This window comes from Cryptomeria japonica, chromosome 7, assembly GCF_030272615.1.
Source record: "Cryptomeria japonica chromosome 7, Sugi_1.0, whole genome shotgun sequence".
Taxonomy (NCBI): Eukaryota; Viridiplantae; Streptophyta; class Pinopsida; order Cupressales; family Cupressaceae; genus Cryptomeria; species Cryptomeria japonica.
Genome location: NC_081411.1, coordinates 504,606,036 through 504,622,906, shown reverse-complemented (window position 1 = coordinate 504,622,906; position 16,871 = coordinate 504,606,036). Strand labels below are relative to the sequence as shown.

The 16,871-nt window shown below is 34.2% G+C and overlaps 1 protein-coding gene across 7 annotated transcripts in view; it reads right to left on the bottom strand.

The window, feature by feature from the left end:
• LOC131060161 (protein SPA1-RELATED 2) overlaps positions 1-16,871 on the bottom strand; it is a 120,311-nt gene that overhangs the window by 25,075 nt on the left and 78,365 nt on the right. For 2 of the 7 annotated variants that reach the window (XM_057993289.2, XM_057993290.2), the window contains exons 5-7: positions 15,268-15,414; positions 14,807-15,124; positions 14,553-14,612 (exon numbers count right to left, since the gene is read on the bottom strand). In XM_057993289.2, coding sequence (XP_057849272.1) covers positions 14,553-14,612; positions 14,807-15,124; positions 15,268-15,414 — 525 coding nt within the window. Of the gene's footprint in view, positions 1-14,552; positions 14,613-14,806; positions 15,135-15,267; positions 15,415-16,871 lie in introns of those variants that run through there. The other 5 variants (XR_009110292.2, XM_057993292.2, XM_057993291.2 and 2 more) reach the window with 5 other exon arrangements.

Here is a 16,871-nt window from a genome sequence, read left to right as displayed (position 1 = left end):
AAATATAAGCGACAATCCTTACATTCATTTATATTATTGTTTACTATATGTTTAATATATAATTGAAAAATAATTTATAAATTAAAATTATTATACATTATATTAGTGTCATTTATTAAAATATATAGAATAATTACATAATTTAATAAAATTGTAAATTAGAAATATAAATAATTTAAAAATTAAAAATTAAAAATTCGTCTTTATAGACCATTAATAAATGTGAATATAATAATATTTATTTTTAATTTATAATATATATTATTTAATTTTTAATATATAATTAATATATATAAAATAATTTATAAATTAAAATTATTATATATTATATTAGTGTGTAATTTATTAAACTATATAGAATAATTATATAATTTAATAAAATTGTAAATTAGAAATATAAATAATTTAAAAATTATAAATTAAAACTTCGCATCTTTATAGACCATTAATAAATGTAAATATAATAATATTTATTTTTAATTTATAATGTATATTATTTAATTTTTAATATATAATTAATATATATAAAATAATTTATAAATTAAAGTTATTATATATTATATTAGTGTGTAATTTATTAAACTATATATAATAATTATATAATTTAATAAAATTGTAAATTAGAAATATAAATAATTTAAAAATTATTTATTAAAACTTCGCATCTTTATAGACCATTAATAAATGCAAATATAATAATATTTATTTTTAATTTATAATGTATATTATTTAATTTTTAATATATATAAAATAATTTGTAAATTAAAATTATTATATATTACATTAGTGTGTCATTTATTAAACTATATAGAATAATTATATAATTTAATAAAATTGTAAATTAGAAATATAAATAATTTAAAAATTATAAATTATAAATTCGTATCTTTATAGACCATAGACCATTAATAAATGTAAATATAATAATATTTATTTTAAATTTATAATGTATATTATATCATTTTTAATATATAATTAATATATATTTAATTTATACTATATTTAATTTTAAAAATATATTTATTTTTTATACTATATCCGATTTTTTGCTGATTTTTCTCGATTAATTCCCGATTTTTTCAAAAAACCTTATACTTTTGTTTTGCCGATTAATTCCCCAAATGATTAAAGCTTCTTTGGTTTAAGCCATGCCTTTACAATATATTAAATATATTGTTTCCCTTTTTTAAATATATTAAATATTAAATACATTTCATTTAACTATATTAAATATTTAATATAATTTCCTTTTAAATATATTAAATATAACATTTCATTGAAATATATTAAATATTACATGTCAAAAATATATTTAAATATCTTTCCATTTAAATAGATATTAATTATTTAAATAATGTTTCCTTTATTAAAACAATTAAATATATTTCCTTTATTCGTTCATAGATTACTTAGATTATTATTTTAATTATTTATTTACAATAACCTTATTTAATTAATCTGCACAAGTGATTTTATATCTCGTGATTCCGTAGGGGTTATCATAGTCCCTCCGTCTCAATTTTGCTTGTCCTCAAGCATCTTTAGATCTTCCTCCCTCTCCCAAGTAGCATCCTCATCTGGGAGATTCCTCCATTTTATCAGGTGTTCGGTAATGGTCCGGTTCCTGAGTTCTCTTTTCCGTGTATCCAAAATGATCTCTGGGTACAATGTGAGTTTCCCTTCATCATCTAGAGGGGGTAGTTCGCTGCAAGGAACCAAGTGTTGTCCTAGAACCTTCTTAAGTCGGGAAACATGGAACACATTATGTATTTTACTGCTCTTGGGAAGTTCAATCTCATAAGCTACTTCTCCAATCCTCCGAATTATCTTGTAGGGTCCACAGAATCAGGGTTTCAATTTTTCCGTCCCATTCTTTTTGAGGGATGATTACTTATAGGGTTGCAATCTTAGAAACACCAGATCTCCGACCTCAAATGAATGTTCTATACGCTTCTTGTCGTCATAGATCTTTTGTTGGTTTTGAGCTTGCTATAAATTCTCCTTCAAGGTCTTCATGATGTCCCTACTCTGTTGCACAAAATCTTGTGCTTTTGGTACTCTGCTCTCTTGTGTTATTAATTCCCCAAAACCTATGACCTCATAGCCGTACAAGGCTTGGAAAGGACTCATCCCTATTGACATGTGGTGTGTCGTGTTGTAGCAATGTTCTCCTAAGTATAGCCACTTAACCCAAGCAATTTGTTGCCCTGTAACATAATTCCTTAGGTAGCCCTCTATCCATTTGTTTACTATTTCAGTTTGCGCATCGGTGTGAGGATGGTAACTGGTACTAGGGGTCAAGTCTGTTCCTACCATTCTGAAGAGTTCCTTCCAAAATTGGCTAATAAACTTGCTATCTCTGTCACTAACAATATTTAGAGGGAGTCCATGGAGTCTGAAAATTTCCCTGAAGAATAGATTTGCTATTTGGTAGGCTTTGTATTCAGTGGAGACTGCAAGGAAATGGGCATACTTCGTGAGTCTGTCTACCACCACAAAAATGCTATCCTTCCCTTGTGTCCTTGGCAACCCAGTTATGAAATCCATAGAAATACTCTCCCGCTTTTGATTAGGAATAGGTAGTGGCTGAAGCAACCCAGCAGGGTGGGTAAGTTCAGCTTTATTGCACTGACATGTTAAGCATTCTTGTACATATTTTTGGATATCTCTTTTTTGGTCTTTCCATGCATATCGTTCCCTAATGTGTTTATAAGTTTTGTAGTACCCCGGGTGTCCTGCTAAGGGGTTATCATGAACTTCTTTGAGAATTTTGCCTTTGAATCTGGTCTGAGGGCCCAAATATATCCTTCCTTTATACAAGATGAGATTTCCTTTAACTTTAAAATCTTCGTTTGGAAGATTTCCCACCAAGATTTCCTTTGTTTGTGGATCTTGGTCATATTCGTTAAGGATTTCTTCCTTCCAGTTTTTTGAGATACTGGTGATGATATTAAGATGAGCCCTTCGGGATAGTGCATCTGCTGCCCCATTGTTCACCCCTTTTACATATTCTATATCAAAGTTGTAGGCTTGTATTTTGCTCACCCATTTTTGTTGCCTATCATTAAGGTCCTTTTGGCTCAAGAAGCGTAGACTGTTATGATCAGTTTTCACACCAAACCTCCCACAAACAATGTATTGGCGAAATTTGGCCAAGGCGTGCATTATGGCTAGCATTTCTTTGTCATAGATAGAATAGTGTCTTTCTGCTACGGTAAGTTTACGGCTCTCAAAAGCTATGGGGTGTTTCTTTTGCATGAGTACGGCCCCAATTCCCTCCCCTGATGCATCACATTGTAGTTCGAACGGTATAGAGAAGTCAGGGATGGCTAATACTAGACAAGTGCTCATGGTTATTTTAAGTTGTTCAAAGGCCTATTGGGCCTGGTCATTCCATGCGAAAGCCCCTTTCTTAGTTAGATCGGTAAGGGGTGCTGCAATTTTGGAGAACCCTTTTACAAGCGTCTATAGTAGCTGCATAGTCCCACAAATCCCCTTAATTGGGTTAAGGTTCTAGGGGTGATCCATTCCTTGATGGCTTTGATCTTCTCTTCATCCACACTTACTCCTGCTTCACTAATTTTGTGTCCTAGGTAAATGATTTCTCTCATCCCAAATTCACACTTGGAAGCTTTAGCATATAATGATTTAGACTCCAAAATGTTTAATACCTCTTCGATGTGCAGGAGATGTTCTTCCCATGTCTTGCTGTAAATGAGTATATCATCAAAGAATATTAGAAGAAATTTCTTCAACTGTTGCCTGAATGTATGATTCATACATGACTGAAAGGTGGCCGGGGCGTTAGTGAGACCAAATGGCATGACCAAAAACTCGAAATGTCCATAGTGACATCTGAATGCTATTTTGGGAATATCCTCTTCCCTCATCCTAATTTGATGATATCCTGACCTTAGATCGATTTTGGAGAAGTATTTTGCTCCATGAAGTTCATCCATTAGTTCATCAATTCTTGGGATAGGGTATTTGTTTTTTATAGTCTTTTTATTCAAGGCCCGGTAAGTTCCGTCTTTCTTCTTAACCAATACTACTGATGAAGCAAAAGGGCTGTTGTTTGGTTGGATGTGCCCCATTTCTAATAATTCTTTTATGGTTTTTTCAATCTCCTCTTTGAACTTGTGGGGGTGGCGGTAAGGAGTGGTAATGACAGGTTTTGCTCCTTCCTCTAATTCAATGGAATGCTCAAATCCCCTTTTTGGGGGTAAACCCAAGGGAGTGTCCTCGAAGACCTTTTTGTGTCTTCTAAGGATAGGTTGTATATCCCCTTGAATGACTTGGTCTTCAGTTGGAGATTTATCCAAGATCATACATTGGGCGACCCACTCTCCTTGATCGTGTCTAAGGATTTTCTCCATTTTGTTGCATGATACTATATTTGAAGAGCCGTCGGGAATTCCCTTCGATGTTATCTCTCTTCCTTCATGTTGGAAGCATATCTCCCGATTTGGGCTATCCATGGTAAATCGTCCCAATGAATTTATCCATGGCATTCCCAAAATGATATCATTCTCTAGGTTTACCACAAAGAAGTTCCTTGTAATGGTATGTCCTCCCAAGGTGACTTCCAATTGGGGTAAAATTTTAGTGCACCTGTCTAAGATTTCGTTGCCCATGATCACTTCAAATCCTCCAAATTCTTGGGTTTTTAATCGTCTCTTTGCTGCTAGATGTTTGCTAATGAAGTCATGTGAAGCCTTGGTGTCCACTAATGCAATTACTTTCTGCCCCTTGATAGTCCCTTTGAGTTTGAAACATCTATTCTCACTTCCTTGAGTGATGACTGCCAAGGTACTCGGTGCATTGTTTTCAAATCTGGTTCTTTTATAAGGTCTTTCCTCATCCTGTATTTCTTCTGTGTTATTCAACTGTCCTCTTTTACATTCATGGCCTCTCACCCATCGGGCCTTGCATTTGATGCATAACCCTTTCTCCATGAGCTCGTCTCTTTCCTTGCACTGGTGACTAAAGCTCCAAGGTTTTTTGCACAAGTGGCAAGGCTTTTCCCGGCCGTCCCTTTGGTGTCCCTCATTCTTGTGTGGAGTTTTGGTGGGGGTATTCTTGGGGGCATTAAATTCGACCATCCTAGTTTTCTTAATGGCTTCCCCTAAGTTTTGTGGTTCCAGGGGTTTAACAAAGTTCTTAATGGGGTCCTTCAGACCTTCTAAGAACATGTAGGTAAGTCTTTTCTGGGATAGGTCGGGGACCATTACTGACAAGTTTTGGAATTGATCTATATAATCTTCAATGGTTCCTCCTTGCTTAAGGTGTGTTAGCTCTTGGAAGTACCATTCTGAGTCTTTCTAGTCGAATCGGCTGATGAGCCTTTGGGTAAACTCATTGTAGGTGGAGACGTTTTTGTGTACTAGGGTAATGAGACCGTTATGCCACCAATTATGGGCATTTCCGGTTAAATGTAGTATGGCAAATTTTATAGCATCTCCTTCGGTCATTGGGCTGTATGAAAGGTAGATGTCTAATTTTTGTACCCAAGCTTGGGCGACATCCTTCCCTGCCCCATCAAAACAAGGTAGGGACATTTTGTTGACTTTAGACTTGAGGTCGTTACCCATAGGTTTCCTCCTCCTACTCTCATTAGTCTTGGACTCACAGAAGTCCCTGAAGGACACCACCCTCTGAACTTCTGGTTCCAATCTAGCATAAATTTGGGCGATTTCTTCCACCCCGAGTGTGGCTGGTTCCTCCTCCTCCCTCACATGTTCTTCTCTAGGGAGAAATTCGGGAATTGTTTGCCTGGAGCTCTGAGGCAATCGTTCGTTGTCAACGTGATTAGAGTGTGTCTCTCTTCTAGGGTTTGACATATCTCTATTGTTGTTGTTGGTACTTTGGAGGATTAACTAGCTCATTCTTTCGAATTTCTCATTGGTTTGCTCCATGAAAGTCTGGAACTGTTTGGCTAATTGATCAGCCATTGCTTTTGCTCCTTTCTTCCTCTGATATGTGATCATAAACTAAGAATCTTTCCCACAAGATGGCAGGATTATGCTCTGATACCACTGTAATGTCCCTACTAGTTAGAGATCATTAACCTGCAAAACAGATTGTTAGAACACAACAAACATATATATATATATATATATATATATATATATATATATATATATATATATATATATATATATATATATATATATATATATATATATATATATATATATATATATATATATATATATATATAAGTACTCTAAATTGCAATCTAACTTTATTGCTTAATTAACATAATCATAATTTTCATCTAATAAAAAGGATACAATGCCATACGAAAGTATGTCCTTAGGCGGCCGTGAGGCTCGCCCTCTTGGAACCCCTTGGTCCCAATCCCTCCAAGAAATCGAAGATGAGTTCGAATCTTGTCTTGGGTGTAACCTCTTACACCCAAGCCATCCAAGGAAGACCCTTGTCTATTCCTTGCCTTGGGTGATGCCTCCATCACCCAAGTCCTCAGAGGGGATCAACCAGATCCGTCGAGTCTTGTCTTGGGTGTAACCTCTTATACCCAAGCCAGCCAAGGAAGACCCTTGTCTATTCCTTGTCTTGGGTGATGCCTCCATCATCCAAGTCCTCAAAGAGGATCGACCAGATCCTTCTCTTCTTGGTTGAGTTTTAGTCAACCAAGCCATACATATGCATATCAGTTTCAGTTCATAACCTATCCCTTTGTGTTAACATGGATTCCTAATGTATTCTTTAACATATATATATCAATGTACTTTACCATTTTTAACGTATGCATTAAGTTTCATTAAATACCTTTGTATTACACAATCCTTCCTAATGTGTAAACTTTTGAATACAATAATTAACATGATTATATCCTTTACCTATATTTAATGACCACTGAATATTATACATCAATTAATATATATATATATTCACTTGGACAATAATTAACATCACATATTTACAAGCATTCCACATTACCCATTAACTAATGTTAATGAACATTACCTATTAATTAATAATACTGAATACTAATTAATTAATAATGAACATTACATATTAATTAATAATAATGAGCATTAATACGAGCATTCTTACCTTTCGTCTGCAGCAGAAGCTTCTCTCCACCTCGCTCCCCTCTCCTTCTTTCTTTCTTCTTTGCCGCTGCTTCTCTTATATAGCCCGTGAGGGGTTGTGCCCCTCCACAGGCCCCTTCCGCATGAAGGGGTGCGGGGGTAATCGCAGCCTAGGCTGTGGTTACCCACGCACTACTTCGTGCAGGAGTAACCAGGCTTATTTTAATTGTTTAAGCCATGCCTTTACAATATATTAAATATATTGTTTCCCTTTTTAAATATATTAAATATTAAATACATTTCATTTAACTATATTAAATATTTAATATTATTTCCTTTTAAATATATTAAATATAACATTTCATTGAAATATATTAAATATTACATGTCAAAAATATATTTAAATATCTTTCCATTTAAATAGATATTAATCATTTAAATAATGTTTCCTTTATTAAAACAGTTAAATATATTTCCTTATTCTTTCATAGATTACTTAGATTATTATTTTAATTATTTATTTACAATAACCTTATTTAATTAATCTGCACAAGTGATTTTATATCTCGTGATACCGTAGGGGTTATCACAAATTCCAAGATAGCCAAGGACGGTTTTCACAAGTAAATGGGGTAATTCTGCTCAAAAATGGTGTTTATTAAAATAATGTTGTAATATTGATATAATGATCATCTTAGTCATTTAGTTAGTTTATAGACTTCCGTTGTCTTTGATCTTTGGTTAGTTTTAGGAAATTTCCTTTTGGTCTTTCGTGTTTCTATTCTCGATCGTTTCCGTTATGGAATGATCATCTTGTAATTTTCTATATAAGGAGTATTCTTCTCCTTAATTATTTACAACATCAAATTATCATTTCATGGTATCAAAGCGGATTAAGTTTTTTAACAAATTTTCTTGAAAAAAAAAATCATGGGTATTTACCTGAAATTTATTTCCACATTTATACGATTTTTTAGTTGTTACCTAAAAAGTTTTTGAAGAAGTTTTGACGATATTGTTAAATTAAACTGTGGTTTTTTCCTGAATTTTTTGTGAGAAATTTTTAGAAGGGTTTTTGATCAATTTTTTTCTAAAAAGCAAATTGAGGGTTTTATTGAAGATTTTTGAAGGCATTTCTTTAAGAGTTTTTGTGAGTAAAAACGTGGGTGTGTTTAGCACGCAATGAAGGGTTTTTTGGTTGTCTTTATGTTCGTAGGTTCTTCCTCTACCAAAGAGTTTTCTGATTTTTTTCCACAAGAAATCATGAAGAGCATTGCTATTTTTGGGGTTTTCTGATTTTTTTTCTCCACAAAAAATCATGGAAAGGTTTTGCATGATTTTTTCCATAAAAATTAGGGAGCTTCCTAAAAATTGTGGTGATGGGGTTTTACTGTTTTTTACAAAACAAAGGTAATTGCCAATTTTTTCACAAAAAATCGTGTGATTTCATGTCGCATCAAGGGTTTGATGATTTTTTCCACAAAATCATGGTTTCTTGCAGCTTGTTTTTGGGTCGCACCAAGGGTTTTTTGCGCAAATGGTGTTCTGAAAAAAAAATTGACAGTTTTTTGGACAAAATCATGTTCTTTCAAAACTATTAAGCCTTTTGAGACGCTGATCTTGGTTTCCATGTCTCCAGATGGCGGGAGGCATAGCTTTGTTATGCAACATCATGTTGGAAGGACTATGGTAAACTTGGTCATTTTGAAAAGTTCTGCAAAACTAGGGAGGGTCTCAACAGTAGGCTCGAGTCACAAAGCGTTCTAAGGAGAAGGAGGCAGCCTTCTATGCATTCGTGGTAAAATGACCTGTAGGTTATGTCACATCTTCTGTAGGGTAGTTAGTATGATGACCATTAAGGGAGGGTATTAAAATAATATTGTAATATTGATATAATGGTCATTTTAGTCATTTAGTTAGCTTTTAGAAACTTTCACTTGTCTTTCATCTTTAGTTAGTTTTAGGAAGTTTCCTTTTTGTCTTTCATGTTTCTATTCTCAAACATTTCCATTATGGAAAGATCGACTTGTAATTTTCTATATAAGGAGTATTCCTCTCCTTACTTAATTACAACATCAAATTATCATTTTCGTGATCCCGAAATAGTGGACAATTGCAAGTATTTTCCAAAAAAGTTTTCTCAAGGAAATCTCTAGCTTATGGCCTACTTGTCCTTCCCATCAACTTGGTTTGAAGTGCCTGTGTTCCTAAGTGTGCTTGGTTGGTCTCTCATGAGTCCTAGGCATGTTATCAAATCTCCCTTGTGACGAGCCACTCATTGCAAGTCAAAATGTGTCTGAATGTTGTGTATTTGGTCTTTAGGATGTTGCATGTAAGCTTGGATGGAAGAGGGGTGATCTTTAGTACTTCCCATTCCTTTCCTTCATGGTGTCAAGGATGAAAGTGTGCACTCTATCGCTGACAAGGATATTAAAATAATATTGTAATATTTAGTTATAATGGTCAATTATATCGTTAGGATAGACTTTAGGAATATTCTTTATTTCTTTAGTTGTCATCTAATTTTCTTAGTTGTTGATCTTATCAAATAAATCGTTTGTTAACTCTTATTTAAGGAGACTCTCGCTCCTTTGTTAATATTGAATATCCTGGTAATCATTCTCTATGTCATTACTTTACGTAATATGGTATCAAAGCTCGAGTTTTGAAAATTTTCTCCAGATTGGTGAGTGTGTCAATTCCACAAACTGTCATACTGATGAATTACACGCAAGACACATAGAGGAACATGCCAAAGAGAGATGCACAAATTTGTACAAGAGTTTTTAGTGAATTTTTTCAATAAATTCATTTAGGATTATTTTTTGCAAAAATTGGCAAAAAAAATCATCAGAATACACATGGGTTTTCTATTAGTTTAGAATGATTTTTTTAATAAATCGTCAATTTGTGGTTTGGAAAATTGCAAATTTAGCTATTTGAAATTCCTGCAAAGATTTTTTGTGAAATCGCGTTGACTTATCCGTTGAAATAATGGCATTTTATTTCTAACAAATGCAACCAGATTGTCTACCAAATAGCATCATTTTGTGAAGTCGCAAGTTTTTCTTTTCTCGAAGATTCATGACTAGTTTTTTACAAAAATTGTGGCATTTTTTTCTTTAAAAAATTCATAACTGTATTTTTTGGGCAGTCGACAAGATTGCGAAGTTTTGGTTGCATTTTTTCAATGTTTTGATGATTCATGCAACAACCAATACCAAACACAACAAGATTTTTTTTAGTTGGATGTCTAGGGTTTTATCTGCAATTTACAAAAAAAATTAGAATTGTTTTGCAGGTTTTTGCCCATTTTTTAAATAAAATCATGGTTTTGTTGCCTAATTGGAGTTTTTAATGGTTGTGGTGTTAACTGGGGTTTGACCTACAAGTCTATCAGCAACAAGTTTCTTCGTTTTTTGTGATTTCATATTGCAAGAGGGATGGCTTCATTGACCAACATCATGTTGTAAGTCAGCCAAAGGTTCATTAGCAAAAATTAGAACACCTAGAAATAGAGGAAGATCGCTATCTTCAAATATCAGTGCCTTGATCAAATTATCCTCGAAACTGACACCCGGCCACAAGTTACAAGTAAAGACCAAAACAAGTTCAATGAGTGTAATCGAGAAGCCATTAACTCATTAAATTATCAATCACAAATAAAATGATTCCAAAAATATCTTTAGGAAAATCTTCTATGGAAATGTCAAAACACCTACGAGATCTGCACAAGACGTTAGCCAAAGGCAAGGCCTTCTTTCTTAAAAATATGTTGTTCTTGATCATGATGGACGACAAGATGCCTTTGCAAGATCATTTGATAAAGATCAAAGACATTTGCGATCGATTAGTTGTTATTGGTTACATGATGGAAGAAGGCATGGTGGTTATAACACTGAAAACCTTACCACAATCATATGAGCAATTCATAAAAACACCTAGCATCATGTCTACCGATGTTGACCTAAAATTCAAGGATTTGTGCAACAAACTCTTGTAGTAGGACAAGCAAAAGAAGCAATTTGGTGGCAACAATGATTTTACTAAGTGTGAAACAAGCCTTTACAACCAAGGACAAGGGCAAAGGCAAGAGGCCTCAAAAGAAAGGTCAAGTCTAGAAAGAAGATACTTCGAAGATTATAAAGACTATCACATATCATTATTGTGGTAAACATAGTCACATGAAGAAGCACTACAGAAAGAGGTTGGCAAATTGAAAATCCAACCAAGAAGGGTTTCCACAAAAGGCTCATGTCATTGAATATTATGAGCAAGAATCAACCTTCTACACTATTATAGCAAGCAACCAACCGATCACTTCATGTCTTTTGTGTTGTATATTGATTCTAAAGCATCTAGACATTTTACACACAAGAAGGATTGGTTCATAGAGTATACAGCTTACTCAGATTCAATGATCTGTGGTGGGTGGTGGTGAGTACACAATTATCAACAAAGGTAATGTTTACATAACTGAGGGAAATCTCTTATTTTCTTCAATGTCTACTATGTTCCAAGAATGGAGCTCAATTTTCTTTTAGTGGGTCATATTATGTGCCACTGTCCCAAGTTGCACATCATTTAGCACACACAAGTGTCATATCGTTGACAAGGATTCCAAGAAAACTATCACACTTGGCATAGAGAATCATGGTTTGCATCGGCTTGTTGACACTAGGGAGGTTCAGGAGCATTCACTAGATGCAAAGAGTTCATTTGCTATCAATACTCTTTGGCATCAACATAATGGACATTTCAACCTTTCTTATCTCTCTTAGAGGCTAAGATCCAACAACAGATATAGGATGTTTGTGGAGCTTGTCAAACAAGGAAGCTGCATAGAACTCCTTTTCAGAAGGATGGCCTTGGAGAGCACAAAAGGTCCTTAGCCAGTTCATGCAAATGTATGTGGACCAATGGATACAACATCAATCACCATGCCAAGAATTTTCTCTTGTTTGTAGATGATTTTAATAGGAAAATCGGGGTGTTTTTCCTAAAAGAAAAATCAGAAATGTTTAAAGAATTTTAGAAGTTCAAGTCATTGGTAGAAAAAGTGTTAGGAAGTGCAATCATAACTCTTAGGTCTGATAATGAGGGTGGATTTTGTTCAAACGAATTCATGGACTTTTGTGCTAAACAAGGTATCAAATGCCAATTCACAATGCCCTATACTCCTTACCGAAATGGAGTAGTTGAGAGGAGGAACCCTACTATATGGAGATGGCTCGATGTATGTTAGAGAACCAGTGTTCCCAAGAAGTTTTGCGCTAAGGAATTTTACAATTTAGTGCACATTCTCAACTGGTCTCCGACACAGGCAGTAATTTTGAAAGAAACCAAGAGTGAGCCATCTTAAGGTTTTCGATTCTACTATGTACATATGGATTGTAGATGCCAAGAGAACCAAACTAGAATCCAAGAGTCAGAAGTTAATGCTCATAAGGTACAATGACAATCATAAAGCCTACAGGTCGATTGATGTGGACACTTATCGCTTGACATTCAGTAGAGATGTGGTGATTGATGAAGAAGTTGGGCCTTTTCAGCTCTCTTCTGCCATCAAGAGTACAAAAAATCAGCCTCTAAAGGTTAAAGACTTAGGTGTCCAACTTCCATTAGCTACACCTAAAGGGGGAAGCTCTGATGATATTGAACATGTGGAATCTCCCAAGCAAGTACTAGTACCTGTACCAGAAGAGTTTCTTCATGAGAACCTAGTTCAACATCCAGATGATATAGTACCAGGCAACCCAAGTCATGATGGCCACACAAATTTGGATGAAGGGGTTTCTGCAAAGAGACCTAAGTCATGGGAAAAACTTGTTGGTGATGTTCGGGATGACGAAATGATTGAGGGCAAATCATCCAAAGGAAAGAACAAGTAGAACACACTTGGATCTTATGGCTAACTTTCAGGGTGTTTATGGGCCACAAGATTTTATAGATACCAAAGATAAACTGGAATGAGAAAAGGCCATAGAAACCGAACATCAAAGTCTTATGAAAAATAAGACTTAGGTTCTTTCAAATCTTCCACCGAGGAAGAAACCCATTGGCTGCAAATGGGTGTACAAAGTCAAGTACAAAGTTGATGGTTCACTTGACAAGTACAAAGAACGACTGGTGCTAAAGGATTGTTACAAAGGAAAGGTATTGATTATGAGGAGACCTTTGGTCCTATAGAAAAGATGAGCACCATAGTTCTAGTTCTGGCCATGGCAGCATAGTTTGGCTAGAAAGTTCAAATGGACATGAAGAGCACCTTCCTCAATGGTGACTTAAAGTAACAAGTAAACATGAAGAGCATAGTTTGGCAAGAAAGTTCAAGTGTACATGAAAGTTCTTTGTAGTGCTATGTTTATATCTGCTGTAATGATATATTTATGTCTGCTCCAAATGTATTCTGGTCTGCTTTCCTTCTCTTCGATGCTATTGATTTGTTGGTCTTTGGATGACTCCTTAGGCTGATTTATGAACGGATCCCTTTCTTACAAATATCGATCTGCCTTTGATTGTTGTACTTGTATCTGATTTTGTTATCTTCTTCTTCTATGCCTCCTTGAATGGATGATGTGTTGCATATATATCTCCTTATTGTGTACGGAAGGTTATGTCTCTCCCAAACGGTCATCTTCCTTGCAAGGGTGGCAACCTTTAGTACAATGTATTGCCTTTTGACTAATTAGCTGGATGCTGTTGTTATCGCCTCTAATCATGGTAATTAACTGCTGTCGATATCACCTCTAATCATGGATTAATAGACCGTATTAAAGTGCGTATTGAACCATTTGCTGCATATTTATCTTTGTATATGGATCGCTCTATCTCTGGCCTTCCGGATCATTGTCTTCCTGTTGCTGCTTTATGAAGTCTATTTTCTACAGAAAACCATGAAGTCTTATTAATAAGACAATTTTCTGAGTATTGATTCCCTTTTCATTCTTCTTTCAGGATGGGGGCATGACATGTATGTTGCAATTATAACACGAAAAATATGTTGGTCCATTCATTTTTTGCTAATGTGTTGATATAAAACTTGGGACACTACAAATGGGACGAAAGATTGTGAATCCTAATGAAAGTATCTAGCAAGAATCTTGAGGAAAGTGCCTGGCCTGAAACCTGAAAGAAGTGAAAAAATAAGTGCATTTCCAAAGAAAATTGAATTTTTAATATCACCTCAGGGAATGGGATAAGTTAGTAATATGCGAAGTAATGCAAAACTTGAAGAAAAAATGTGCTCCTAATACAACAAACTTTGCAAGGCAAAAAAGCAAATAAATAGAAGAGCTTTGGGATGACACCTATTCTCTCCCATAATACTTGCTAATAAATACTAAATAACAAAGAATTCATATGCTTCAGGTACGGCATGTTATTGCGTCATGAATGTTAGCAACATATTTATTTTCCCTCCATCTCTCCTTGCTCTTTCCCTCACATGTATAAATACTAATTTACAGTATACAATACAGAGTTTCAGCTTACCGAATTTGTCTCTGAACCACATGCAATGTATCCATCAGCGACAGAAAGGCCTACAAAATTCTGAAAAGGAACAGTAACAGGTAAACTTCAACTTCAGTATTTAAAGATATAATTCCCATACTCAGATTGCATTCATTAAAAAGGGTTGCAAGATAAAATTCATCTAAATAGCTTTCAAGTCAACAGAATGTTAACATGCTTTTTGAGTAACAAATGGGGCAAAAGTTAATCAAATTTATTTCTGTAGAACACACCTTTTCATTGGTATGGCCAGTAAATGTCAGAGTGCAAGCACTGTTGGATCCTCCACTAGACTTGGCTTTTGAAAGATCCCACAATTTAAGGGTATTATCTGTAGATGCAGAAACAATTGTGCTGGAATCTATAAACTTTACATAACTAACTGCCTTTCCATGGCTTGTTAAAGTGCACCATGGAACTTTAGTATTGCGCAAATCATAGCAATAGACCTTGTAATCAGCAGAGCCAAATGTAATCATATTGCCAGAATCAGGTGGAAATTGAACACAACAGACATTTGCAACTGTCTTGATTGTAGCAATACTGGTTTCCTGCAAACAACTACAAAACTGTAAATAAAAACTTTGCATACCGTAAAGGAATCTGCAGAAGAAAACCAAAACAACTACAAACCAGGACATTGAAATGGCACTTTCAAATATGTAAAATTTCCACAAATGGAAGCAAACCCTGCCTGATTAATGCTCCAAAGTTTCACAGAACAGTCGTCACTTCCACTTGCTAGCTTTGTTGGGTCTGCATGAGAAAAATCTACAGACCATGCACGCTTCTGATGTTCCTTATACTGTGCAATTGATTGACCAATACTGGCATCCCAGAGCTGCAATAAATTGGCAATGTAGAGCATAATTAGGTACTAGATAATGTCCTTAGCACGAGCATTATTTTCCTGAATAATATATCCTTTCAAATATTTTACATGCTCACACCATCATAACATATATTGTCTCATCCAAACTATTGTTAAGTTCACTTATTTTCTTGATGGAATAGACAGAAAATGTGGTACCCTTTCAACATATCAAAACATTACTAGTTTATAAATAATACAATAAATAGATTACTGAGAATGACAACTGTATCTCAATGTTGAGAACAAAGAGAAACAATATCTGTGTCCGCAACTATTTGTTTTATTTCAGCACAGACATTTCATTTTAAATTGCCATTTATGTGAAGAAGGCATTCAATACAATGAAAATAAATTGAAGAAATTAAAGGAGCTAAACAATCACATACTGCCAATGTTTGAAAAAAGTTTTTGGAATCCATTGATTTCCAGCTCTTTAATATTAAATATGGAATGGTACCATGTGTTGATTAACATTTATTGAACAAATAAGATTCAAATCCAACTTTCTGTATATAACAGTTTTTCTAACAGGCAGTGTCCACATTTATTTGTTTTATTTCAGAACAGACATTTCATTTTGAATTGCCATTTGTGTGAATAAAGCATTCAGTGCAATGAAAATGAATTTATGTAATTAAAGGAGCTAAACAATCATAAACTGCCAACATTTTTAAAAGAGGTTTTTGGAATCAATTAATTTCCAGTCCTTCAATATTAAAATATGGAATAGAATGATATGTTAATTCATGTTCATTGAACAAGTATGATTCAAATCCAACTTTCTCTGTATAACAGTTTTTGTAACAGGCAGTAAAAATTTGTAGACACTAGTTTGGAATCAATTAATTTCCAGTTCTTCAATATCAAAATATGGAATAGAATGATATGTTAATTGATGTTCATTGAACAAATATGATTCAAATCCAACTTTCTCTATATAACAGTTTTTGTAACAGGCAGAAAAAATTTGCAGACATATCTAACTAGTGTTACTTTGAAGGAAGCATGGATATCAACTATATGACCTTTTATTTATATCAATGATTCCCCACAGAATAAAAAAATATTTTTTTTTAATTTTAGTTGGAAGTCTCCCTTTACATGCCACACTGAATATCTCGTCTCCACTCCTTTCACAAGTCTCGCAATATAACCATGAAGTGCCTTAGAAATCATTGTTTATTTTATTGTTTGAAATCAAGTCTTGGACTTCTTCCTCTTAAATCAAGTTTAGCAGTTTCCATTATCTTCACTATAAGTACTTCCTATCTATCTCTTTCCTTCTTTCATCCTCAAACAGTATGTCCTCAAACTTCTTTTCTTTTCAGATTTGGAACCAGATAAATAAAAACAAAATCCAAAGTCCAATAGATAGACAGAAGCTAACTCAAAATATGCAGGAATCTTAGTCCTTGACTTCCAAT